This window comes from Mangifera indica, chromosome 1, assembly GCF_011075055.1.
Source record: "Mangifera indica cultivar Alphonso chromosome 1, CATAS_Mindica_2.1, whole genome shotgun sequence".
NCBI classification, from domain to species: domain Eukaryota; kingdom Viridiplantae; phylum Streptophyta; class Magnoliopsida; order Sapindales; family Anacardiaceae; genus Mangifera; species Mangifera indica.
The window spans coordinates 24,290,001-24,301,699 of NC_058137.1; the positions used below are offsets into that span (position 1 = coordinate 24,290,001).

At 35.4% G+C, this 11,699-nt stretch overlaps 2 protein-coding genes across 3 annotated transcripts; one reads left to right on the top strand and one right to left on the bottom strand.

The window, feature by feature from the left end:
* Positions 1 to 250: 250 nt before the first annotated feature.
* On the top strand, positions 251 to 5,641 carry LOC123209694 (endoplasmic reticulum oxidoreductin-1-like). The gene is made up of 9 exons (XM_044627824.1): positions 251 to 550; positions 1,234 to 1,365; positions 2,140 to 2,398; positions 2,736 to 2,846; positions 3,475 to 3,593; positions 4,280 to 4,384; positions 4,483 to 4,685; positions 4,902 to 5,025; positions 5,154 to 5,641. The coding sequence occupies exons 1-9, from the start codon at positions 314 to 316 to the stop codon at positions 5,325 to 5,327; spliced, it is 1,464 nt and encodes a 487-aa protein (XP_044483759.1). The 5' UTR covers positions 251 to 313; the 3' UTR covers positions 5,328 to 5,641.
* Positions 5,642 to 6,133: 492 nt separating this feature from the next.
* On the bottom strand, positions 6,134 to 11,654 carry LOC123213753 (kinesin-like protein KIN-14Q). 2 transcript variants are annotated; one of them, XM_044633285.1, is made up of 18 exons: positions 11,411 to 11,654; positions 11,239 to 11,319; positions 11,055 to 11,129; positions 10,849 to 10,932; positions 10,419 to 10,745; positions 10,264 to 10,331; positions 9,791 to 10,001; positions 9,637 to 9,713; positions 9,448 to 9,547; positions 9,245 to 9,343; positions 8,977 to 9,153; positions 8,557 to 8,842; positions 8,248 to 8,409; positions 7,929 to 8,144; positions 7,798 to 7,835; positions 7,545 to 7,708; positions 7,294 to 7,419; positions 6,134 to 7,195 (listed from the first exon to the last, which is right to left on the bottom strand). In XM_044633285.1, the coding sequence occupies exons 1-18, from the start codon at positions 11,520 to 11,522 to the stop codon at positions 6,365 to 6,367; spliced, it is 3,234 nt and encodes a 1,077-aa protein (XP_044489220.1). In that variant the 5' UTR covers positions 11,523 to 11,654; the 3' UTR covers positions 6,134 to 6,364. The 2 variants fall into 2 exon arrangements, with proteins under 2 accessions (XP_044489220.1, XP_044489229.1); XM_044633294.1 differs by lacking the exon at positions 10,849 to 10,932.
* Positions 11,655 to 11,699: the final 45 nt, after the last annotated feature.

Below are 11,699 nucleotides of genomic sequence, written 5' to 3' on the forward strand. Positions count from 1 at the left end.
AGCAACATTAATTCATTACCATCAATGCGCACTCTTTCCACACGTGACATAAATGAAATTCTCTTCACTCGCTCACTATGTTGAACACGTGTCCAGAAAATGGATGAACAATTGGCGCGTCGCCTGTTCACTCCTCCACCGCGACTGGCATAGCATTTTTCAACATTTCCTTAACCGTTGGCGACATTACAAGGGATGGCGCGTAGTTTCTGAATGTAATGGCTGACTCTAATTAGCATTAATACGTGTTGTCGACATTTTTCAGTTGGAGGCTTTGATAATATTGACCTTTGAGTTTGAAAAGGTGAAAGAGATGAGTAAGGGTGAAAAGGAAATCGAGAAGACGCCGACGACTAAGCGATTGCCGAGAAGGTCTTTGTGGACGGCAGCATTGGTCGCGGCGTTGATCGCTGTATTGTTGGCGACGGCAGTGAGGACAGAAGTTACGACGGCGCTGAAGGCGGCCTTGAAGACGGCTGCCACGACGGGAGCTGGCTCTAAATCTTTTCTGTTCAGTAACCGTGACAAGTCCTGTCAGTGTTCTTCTCAGGTATTCTTTCTTTATTTTTCGTTACAAGTAAGAACGATGTATTGTGATTCTAATTGTTCTTTAATAATCTTAAATATTATTTAGAACATGTTACTTACCCTGGCAAGTTATTAGATTCTTATGTTGGTAACGGTAATGTTGCGGTAGCATGATTCTATTTTGAACTTCAAGTGGCGTAGAGAGTCTAATTCGTGTTGTACTTAAATGCGATTTAGGGTTTAGTCTGGTTGAGTTGATTTTATGATCACCTTTTCTTTTCGATATCATAATGTGGTAATTGAGGTGAAGTGGTAATGTCATACTCATAACGAAATAACAGTTGAAATAGAGATATAGGCATGGAACACATTCTTATAACCTAGAAGTATATTGTTTAAATCTCGTGTTTCATGAACGGGATCATATGTTTGAGACTTCAAGTGCAACATGTGTTTTAATTGTCTTTTGTTTCTGGAAAATCATTTTTCCAAGTACATTATTTAACTCATGTAACATATTTTGAAAATAGAAGATTCAACTTTTACAGTTTTATTAGAGAATTATACTTCAAAAAACAATAGAGAGCTGCAGTTGCAGTGTAATTCTTTCTTATTTGGTGCATGTATGAGAAATGATTCGTTAAGCAATGTGGAGATTTTTATGGAATACCTAAAATTGAGTTGGGGCTTTTTTGTTTATTGTAGGAATTGGGGAAGTATAAAGGCATGGTTGAGGACTGCTGTTGTGATTATGAGACAGTAGACAGTGTTAATGCGGAGGTGTTGCACCCTATGCTACAAGAACTTGTTAAAACTCCCTTTTTCCGATACTTTAAGGTCTGGTATGCTCTATTATTTAGTTCTAAATTTATGTAGACTGTCTATGAATAATCTAATTTATTGATTCTATTAGCAGAACGAATATTATAGAACCATGCTTCTAAATTGGTTCTTTTGGGGATCAATGAGTGTGTAATGGAAGAGCTTTTTGTTTTCAGTAGTCAAATGATTGAACAAGATGGACTGAACATAAATTGAAGTGATTAAAGGACCATATTCACTGAAAAATTAAGAATTCTAATCTATTAGATTGCTGAAAAAAATCATTTGCTCTGTTGATAGTACGAATACAAAATAATGTGTGAATCATCATAATATATTAATATTTACTATGGTGGCATATGCACGTAACTTTTTGCATCGAGTCATTATCAGTTATAAAAATGTTGCTAATTTCAACACAAAATGCCTCTAAGGACGGCTTTTATTTTCCTCCTCTGGTACAGTATTGTAGCTGTTATCATGTTAACTAATGAATTGTGCATATCCATTCTCTTTCACCAGCATCATTTTAGTTGTATTCTTTAATGTTCTATTAAAGTACCTTCTGAACAACACTTTTTGTGGTCTTCTGTTCTTGGTGAGGACATGGTTAGTCTATGTTAGAAAATACTATGTCAGTATAGAAAAATTACAGAATGCAATGTCAAAAATTGATTTTTATTTCTTTCTCAATGTAGTTTGAAATGGTACTATCCTTAGGCAGTTCTTTAGCCATGTATATATATTTTCTTGTTTCTTGGGTACCTGATATCCATATTTCCGATGTAGGTTAAGTTGTGGTGTGATTGCCCCTTCTGGCCTGATGATGGAATGTGCCGGTTGCGTGATTGCAGTATCTGTGAATGCCCAGAAAGTGAATTCCCAGAACCTTTTAAGAAGCCATTTCTCAATGGTCTCCCTTCAGATGATGTGATGTGTCAAGAGGGAAAGCCTGAGGCAGCTGTTGATCGCACACTAGACAATAGAGCTTTCAGAGGTTGGATAGAAACAGATAACCCGTGGACACATGATGATGAGACTGATAATGGTATGGTTACTTTTATAATGCCTATCAAATTATATTTGCTTAGTTGATTTTAAAAATCAGCACAATATTTTTGAATTAGGGATAGGACCACAAATTCACATAATTGTTTCCTTTTGAAGAAATCTTGGGTACAGTAGACTGATCTTTTGTACACCTTCTTGGGGTTCTCTTTGGATGTGGTTTGGGTAATTTGCTTTCATGATTATTGCATAACTAAAAGATGCAGCATGGCTAATTTCTTTCTTTTTTTTTTTTGGTTTTTGAGATGCATTTTGTTTGTGTAAGTGATGTTCTATTTAACTTAACAGAGTGCGATTATCAAAATGTTAATTTGCAGGTGGGATGACATACGTAAATCTTCTCCTAAATCCTGAACGTTACACTGGTTATGCTGGTCCATCAGCCAGGAGGATATGGGATGCTGTTTATACAGAAAATTGTCCAAAATGTGAGTTGATCTCTATTTCATAGATCATTGTGCCAAACAGAGTGGCGAAATGAGCTTTGTTTTATGCACTTTGGATGCTTTATCTTTGTCAGTAAATTTAGAAATTATCAAGGCTGATTTGACTATACAGAATGCATACCAGGTCTTGACTTTATCATGAAGAAATCACTGGAAAGCATTCTTTCTTGCCTTGACCCTGTGCTTCTAAAATAGTATCTCTTTTTTTCTGCTTTACAGATTAATATTGGCTAAAATGTTTGCACTTTTCGCTTATCCTGATTAAAGAATAATGAATTAGGAAATATAGAAAAAGAAAACTTATTTGATGGTTGAGCTGATTGGTATACTCTGTTTTCTGTATATGTATCTCTGCTGGCTGCTCTATTATGTATTTTTTAGTAAGAAGCTCCATGTTCACTTCATAATATTATAGAAGCCTGATAGTTTCAATTAGTCAAATTTTATCCATTATCCTACATTTGTTTGTATGTAGTTCTTTGTAGTGTGATTTAATCTAGGCTTGGCCTCTCTACTGCTATTTTTTTATGCTTCTCTCTCTTTCTGTTCTTTTCTTTCGTAATATTTTCCAAGGTTATATTGTGTTTGAGGCTAATTTTCTTTTGTGCAGATTCATTGGGAGAGACATGCCAGGAGAAAAAGGTTTTCTACAAATTAATATCCGGTCTTCACTCTTCCATTTCAATCCACCTAGCTGTGGATTATCTTCTTGATGAAGCTACCAATCTTGTGAGTATTCTACATAATGCCATTTGACTTTATTTTCTTTCTCTCTTTGCTATAAATATTCTATGACACGAGCAATTTTATATTTTTGAGGTGATTCGATATTATATGGGATTAATATTATGTGTCTTGCTCCTCTGCTAGAATGATCTGGATCATTTCTTCCATGGATAATTATTTTCATAGCCATAGAATGACTTTAAAGAAATAGAATTCTATTGCATTATTTAAACCTGTATTTTACCCAAAAAGGGAAAAACATTTGTGACAATGGTAAAATCTAACTTTTCTGCCTAAGATTTGACTTTTTAAGTAATATCAGTCTTACCTTGATTTCATACTCGTATTTCTTTCTTAGATTTTCACTTGATATCTTCCTGTGTACCTGGGTTGGGCCTTTATGTTGTTTTAATAAAATTCACTTTTTATTTTTACAATGCAACACACACTGTCCTTCTCCATACACAAACTTGAATTTAATGGATCCCCCTCCAACAACTAGAAGTCTAATTAACTGGGAATGGTTGACTTATTGAATGACTTGCTATCGATATCGTCATCCACTGCACATGTAATTTTCTTATGAGACAATGATAAACTATAGCCAAAATATAATCTTTAAGAGATTTTGTATTTTTTTTTTTTTTTAAACTGATTTTGATCTGACATATTCTGTATAAAATTTTCAGTGGGGTCAGAATCTGGAGTTGATGTACGATCGTGTTTTAAAATATCCAGATCGTGTAAGAAACTTGTATTTCACATTCCTTTTTGTACTGCGAGCAGTGACTAAAGTGAGTGCTTCTGGCCTACCTTTGAGTTTTTCCAGTCTTCTACATTTTAGATTGGCCTATCCACTAGATTGATGTATTTCCTTCAAATTGTGTTGTAGGCAGCAGATTACTTGGAGCAGGCTGAGTATGATACTGGTAACCCTATAGAGGACCTGAAAACACAATCTTTAATGAAGCAGCTACTTTACCATCCCAAACTCCAAGCTGCGTGTCCTGTTCCATTTGATGAAGCTAAACTTTGGCAAGGACAAAGTGGACCCGAACTGAAGTTGCAGATTCAAAAGCAATTCAGGAACATTAGGTTTATTTCTTAGTCTCGACTCATAGTTATTTATTTACTTTACAAACCATGAAAACTCCTATGTTCTGTGTGGCTCAATATTCCATTCTAGCCACGCTTAATGTTTCACTAATATTTATTGTTAATCTGTGTAACATGTATATCCTTCCCAGTTCATCCTGTGAAAGCTGAAATCATTCTGTTTTTAAGTTCCTTCTTCTGTCATGTTTATTGCAGTGCATTGATGGATTGTGTTGGCTGTGAGAAATGTAGACTTTGGGGAAAACTTCAGGTTCTTGGCCTTGGCACTGCCTTGAAGATCCTATTTTCTGTTGACGGTCATAATCACCAAGCCCAACATGTGAGTTTTTGCTTCTTTTACTTATAATGTTGTCTCATTGTCTAACTGCCTGCACATCTTAAAATTTTCCTTTGAATTTGAATTTTACCTCTCTCCCCTTCCTGTCATATGCATTGCTGGTTTTGCAGCTCCTGTTGCAACGAAATGAAGTGATTGCTTTGGTAAATCTGCTCAATCGACTCTCTGAATCTGTCAAAACTGTGCAAGAAATGGCGCCATCAATCGAGAGAATAATGGAAAAACAAAAACCCCCTTCTACACCTGAATGGCCAAGAATAGGGGAATCAGTATTTCGGCTTTGATAGCGAATCTGTTTACTCTGCATATCTGTCAATAGCGGCATCCTAACATTTTTGAGAAGCTAAGTTAGTCACTCATATGTATTACAGCCATTAAAGAGCTGTAGATCAGATTTCAGAAACCAGTTGTTTTTGGAGGTGATACAAATGTACACATGCATACAGAGTTAAAAGGGTCTAGAGCAAATAGTAATATGTTAGATCAAAAAAAAAAAAAAGGAATCAAAGATGTTTCAAGAATGTTGGTGTTGAGTGTCTTTTATCCTTTTTTTAATTATAATAAAATCAACATTATCAAAATAGTTTCCCATGATTAACTGAATAATTCCTTTTTCCTTTTTACTAATTTGGTTTTGTGTTTATTGATTTGGTGAATTGTCAAAGTGGAGGTGAATGTTACAATTTTGAGAGGTCTCTTTCAACTATGATTTCTATTTTTTAAGATTAAAAATAAAAAAATTGTAGCTGAAGCAACAAACAGGTAATAAAATTATATGTACATAGTTTTAATATACAATTTAGATCCGTAGATAATATGTCATTATGTAATTGAATAATTTTGAATTAAAGATAAAATAACATTTAATTATATAATGACATTATTTTTATACCTAAATTGTGTATAAATAGCATTGCTCACAAATAGATTCAGTGTGACAGTGTTTAATTTCTAATAAAATTAAAAATAAAATATATGGTATTTGGTTAAAATAAAGGTCATTACAATTTTTTTTTATCTTAATTTTTACTAAATAATAATTTTCTCTTTGATTTAAAAAATAACCAATCCCATAAATTAAAATGATAACTAAAATGAAAAAGCACAAACAATTTATTAATAAATTTACCAAGATTGTCATTCTGTACATTAATAATCCAATCAAATACAAAAAAATACAAAGACAAACAGATGACAAGCATCATCTTAGAAAATCACACAAGTCAATGGTTTTTTTTTTCTGTCTCTTGTCTTCTTTGTATCATACAACAAAGAAGCACAATATTTGATAAAATCACAAACTAATTTCAGCAAATTACATCTATATCCTGCTAATTGTTCCAATATTCCAACCTCTTTCCTTCTCCTTCTGACTCTGCTTTTGCTGAATTTCCTTTGTTCCTCCCTTTCTGCCACTTCCCAACAAAACTCTATGTGCCATCCTTCCTCTACTTCCAATGGAAACTCTAACCCTCTCCATCCCAACATTCACACCACCGCGTCTAAAATGTTGCTGCATTGGAGTTTTCATCTGCATTCTCTTTTGCAGACTTCTCCTCAATATGCTGCTCAGCTTCTTACTCCCATTTTTTATATCCTTTGCACTATTGCATTGTACTATTTGTTCCGGAAGGCTTCCATCGCTGTCTTCCTTCTCGTCATCTTGGCATGTTGGCAATGGTAAGAACACTGGTGGGAGTTGAGCTGAGGTTGGTGCAGTTGGGAGTGGTATTAAAGAGTTGCGTCTTGGAGCCGGCACAACTGGGATTGCCCTTACAGCTGGACAAAGAGAGGCTCTTCCTATCCTCTTTGGTAGTAATCTTGGCTGTTCTGCCATCTCAGGGTTGTTTTCTTTTTCTGTTGGATTGATGTACTTGACTAGGCCATCAGTTGGAGGAAGTATGGGAGGTTTGTAGTTGTAATTCTCCATTAGTGGTCGAGCAACATTTGCTTGCTCTTTCATCATTGCATTATTGCTTGTTGGTTCATTGGAATTTTTACTTCCTGGCACTCTACTTGCAAGTGGCGGTCTTGGAGGTGCTGATGTTTGCTCGTCCTGCTGCTGTTTCAGATGTTGCTCAGCTATCTTTGTATCAACATGTTGACGAGCAAGCTTCCTCTCAACTAGAAGCTGTTGTTCCAGTTCCTTTACCTACAAGATGCACAAGAATAAAACTGCAGCTGCTGGCCACGGTACAGAAAATTTTCACTAGTATTTACTATTTCGCAACAAAGTTCCCTAAACAGTACCTTGTCTTGCAGGCTCTTGATTTTAAGGTCTTTGTCTTTCAACTTCAAGTCCAGTCCATGGATTGTGTCCTCCATCTTTTTGCTTTGTACATCTTTGCTCTTTAGTTCTTGCTTAGTTTTCTCAACCTTAAAACAGATAGATTCATGATTATTCATAACAATTAAACAACTGCACATGACACAAACTTAGGAAAAGATAACATGTGACATAATATCAGCAAAGAACATAGCTAGTAGGATGTCATCAGTACCATTTGTTTGTATCTCAGGAATTCGGAATTATCTATCTGCTTCTTTGCAGGACCCAACTCTATTCCTCTCACTCTACTTGCAAAGTTTAGCGAGCATAAGGTCTCGCTAAGGTCGTTCTCGTTTGGACTGACTTGGACAAACATGAGTGTCTTTGAATCCCCTCCTACCAGTTATTTCCATTTTGTCAGGATTTTCATTTTCATTTTAGTTTTGACTATATTCCTTTTAATTGTAAAATTCTGAGAGAAGTACCTAAAGAGTCTTGAAGCAAGTGTGTCAGCTTGGAATTCCTACCATAGGAAAGAATGCAAAGAAAAATTTAGAACAAAGAGACAGATAGTGCTGCCAATTGCACATTATGAACCAGCAATACAAGAAATAACCTGAAAGGAATATGAGGGCTTTTAGTTGCAAGAGCTGATATAACGTCGCCAAGGGCTGATAATGATCTGTTGATATTTTGAGTTTCCTTTAGACGTTCTCCTTGCACTTCTGTCTTTGCAACTCGTTCACTTCCTGCGAGGTCAACCAACCATAGCTTGCTCTTTGTGCGTTCCCCATTCAATAGATTCTCTCCCCTCACCATCACACAATGTAGGCTGTGCACAGACAAAGAATTACAAACTAACATTCAGCACTGTATATGAGCAGATTTCCAGAACATATATTACACTGAATTCAGTTGAGGTGATATAAACAGACCAATGGGATCGACTGCTGTGCTCATTGGCATTGGTTGCGCCAATAGCCCGTGCATTACTTCCGGTTTTTAGAACTTCCCATACCTCACTGATGTTACTTACAGGTGCTTCAACCAATCCCGGGACATGATGTACTCCTTCCCCTGCTTGTCGTACTTCAAGCCTACAAGAATAGATACGGTATAACAAATGATGCCATAGTTTACAAAGCACTAGCGTAATTACTCACTAGCTTGACGACCTTTTCTTGTACATATTTACATGTAAATGTGCATGGGCAGCAAATCAAAGGAAAAACTGGTAAACCAACCTTTTCGATGTTGGTCCTGGCTGAGAACCTACTACTAACAAATCTCTTATCTGCTCATTGTAGACTTCTAAAACGCTCACAGAAATATCATATTGGTACAGCTTCTCTCTCTCCTTTATAATGCAAAACAGCTCCTCAAGAGTTCTGAAATTTACTCCACGGGCTTCTTCTGTACCCTCCATTGTAAATGTTTTTCCAGTTCCCGTCTGCCCATAAGCAAATATGCAGACATTGTATCCATCTAGAACCGAGGTTGCAAATGGAGCTGTGTCTTTGAAGACATCAGCTAAAATAAACAAGAAAAAAACAAAAACAACCAAAAATTCCATTATTGAAAGAAAGGAGCATCTTATTGAAAGAGCAATGCATTTTAATGAGGCAGTAGGAAAAAAAAAAAAGAAAGTTGAGTGGAGGAAATACCTTGTTCTGCCTGGGGACCAAAAACTGCGTCAAACTTAAAGGTCTTTCTTGGAGCCCCATTTGACATCATAGTGAGCTCACCGTCTTTTGCAGATTCAAAATCAATAGTCATCACACTTCCTGCTGCAATTTCTTCAAAATTTAGAGGCCTGCATCGGCAAAAGACTCTTATGTTTCCTGCAAATGAACATTGTAATATATGTGAAGCGTCAGAAATTTCCTAATAAAATTTCAACCTCTCAAATATTTGATCAAACAAACATCTAACCTTTCAACTCTAAAACCTTGTTGTATAGTTCTTTTTGTTCCTTGGTGCCTTCCAAAAATTGCACCTTTAGATGTTGATACATATCCACTTGATGCTTTACTGTTAAAAAAGAAACAAACATTAGAAAAACTGTAAAAGGAAGTCAAAAGAGAAGGGATAGAATTTATGACTAGAAAGTAAGATGAATGATTAAGTCAACATACTTTTAGACTGAATTGTTGAGCTCATTTCATTCATATCTGCAAGGAAATTCTTATATGCGGATGCCTCTTCAGCTAGCTTTATGTGTTCCATTTGCATAATCTGTAGAACAAATCTTTTAGAACTAATGTAACTGCAAAGCCTTGTGATCGAATGTTAAACAGATTTCTCAAAAATTATCTTTTCAGTACCTTTAGTCTTCTTGTCAAGTCTCTCAAGGATGCAAACCATCTGCTCTTCTCTTTCACTTGTCCTTCAATGGCAAAAGCTATAAATAGCCAAAATCAATGCCCTATCTTATATGTAGTTGAATAAAAATACTGCTAATAACAAAAATTTCCATACCCAAAGATCCCACATGCATTGACTTGCGCATGAGCTCATTTTGTAGTTCGTGTAAAGAGTTCCAAGCTTCTTGGCATTCTTCATTCTTAAGTTGATTCTCCCTTTGAAGCTCCTCCAACAACCTTCTGGCCTCTACTAATTCTTTTTTTTGATACTCATAAGTCCCTTTTAGCTTTTCGTAGTCTAATTCAACCTCACAGTTCACACCATCCTGCAACGTAATGCATGAAAAGCAACAAAAACCTCAATAAATCTAGCTGCTCTTTCTCCCTGGCTACTCAAAAATAAAATGAGAAACATCATGGTTTTCCCCTTCTTTTTAAATTAAATTTTCGTAAAACTAAATTATTCCAAGATTCATTATAATAAGAGAATCATTACGAATATCAGAAGAAAATCCTGAAAAAATTTAAGGATTCAGATGTATATGGATTAACACAAATCATAATGAAGTGGTTTCAAAGTAACCTTACTTTTGATGATTTGAATTCGGATACAGCCCCCTGAGACATCCTCAGAACTCCTTGTGATTCGACAAAATCTGATTCACATACTTTCGGATTCAGTCTACAAAAATATGTACCAATCAAAGAACCAGAAAAATCTACACCAGCCTTAAGTGATGTACCTGCATTGATGCTTACAACTGGAATGTGACCTTTTGGTGAGTCTTCTTGAGCTGTTAATGGAGGATGAAGCTCCAAAGAATATTTGGGAGATAATTCTTTGTTGAACGATGAAAATCTTACGATTGGAGTCTTAAGGGTGTTGTTGCTGATATCAGAACCTTTAATGCCATTCTCTAAAGAAACCTCAGTAGAGTACTTACAGTTACTTCTCTCCAAGATTTCAGGAGAATCTCCATAGCTACCACTCTTGGGGAAAATATCAGGTGAACCACCACCGCATATCACTAAATCAGGAGATGTTAAAGAAAATCCCAGCATTGACTTACCTGAAACAAAATAAAACTACTAAATTTCTTCAACTAATTTTTTTCTAGAACAAATCAAAATCAATAATTAACATTTGACCCACTGAACTACAATAACAATTACCATCAACTGCTGATTCATTTGAAACCTGGTTACCAAAATTCCGCATATCATTTGCTTCAAAGCTTTGATTTTTCCAAGAAAAACCTACACAAATAAACCCTAAAATCCACACAAATTTCTCTAAAAAACCCACATTCTACTGTACCTCAAAAAGTTTGTATCAGGTTCAAAATGTAAACTTGTCAAAGAATTACAATAAAAATTACCGTCGACTGATTCATTCTGGTCACCAAATTTCTGCATATCATTCGCTTCAAAGCTTTGATTTTTCCAAGAAACACCTACACAAAGAAACCCTAAATTCAGCACAATTAACTCTAAAAACCCACACTCATGCTGCACCCTACAAGTGAACATCATGTTACAAATGGAAACGTTTCAAAGAATTACCGTCATCGGAGTCACGACGATAAACAGAACCAGCCATTACTGAGCTTGGAGAAGTATTGGAAATACTGTTACTACTATAATCTGCTAATTAAATGAAGAGCTTCAAAACCCATATAAAAGAGAGATCAAATAGAGGATTAATTTTATGTTTTGTGTAATCTTATAAACTTACATTGATCAGCAGAGATGTTTTGTTGCTCTTGTTGTTGCCATGAAACGTCAGTGAGAAGAAGTGGGTCATTCCATTGATCAAAGTTACTGTTATGAATTCGATCTTCCTCCATCGCTGATACTAACAAAAATTAAAGAAAAAAGGAGCTGATTTGAATGAGCAATCAATTACTCTTTTCAGGAAAAAAAAAACAATAAAGATTGAAAAAGAGAAAGTGAAAGATTAAGACAAGGTATTTATTTATTTTGGAGATTGCGTTGTTTTTTGTTAGGGAAAGGAAATTGAATTG

Coding starts and splice junctions, on each gene's coding strand:
- LOC123209694 (XM_044627824.1), top strand. CDS start 314: ATGAGTAAGGGTGAAAAGGAAATCGAGAAGACGCCGACGACTAAGCGA. Junction 551..1,233: donor CCTGTCAGTGTTCTTCTCAG/GTATTCTTTCTT, acceptor TGTTTATTGTAG/GAATTGGGGAAGTATAAAGG. Junction 4,385..4,482: donor TACTGCGAGCAGTGACTAAA/GTGAGTGCTTCT, acceptor ATTGTGTTGTAG/GCAGCAGATTACTTGGAGCA.
- LOC123213753 (XM_044633285.1), bottom strand. CDS start 11,522: ATGGAGGAAGATCGAATTCATAACAGTAACTTTGATCAATGGAATGAC. Junction 10,332..10,418: donor AGTTGTAAGCATCAATGCAG/GTACATCACTTA, acceptor TATGTGAATCAG/ATTTTGTCGAATCACAAGGA. Junction 7,420..7,544: donor TCCTGAGATACAAACAAATG/GTACTGATGACA, acceptor ATCTGTTTTAAG/GTTGAGAAAACTAAGCAAGA.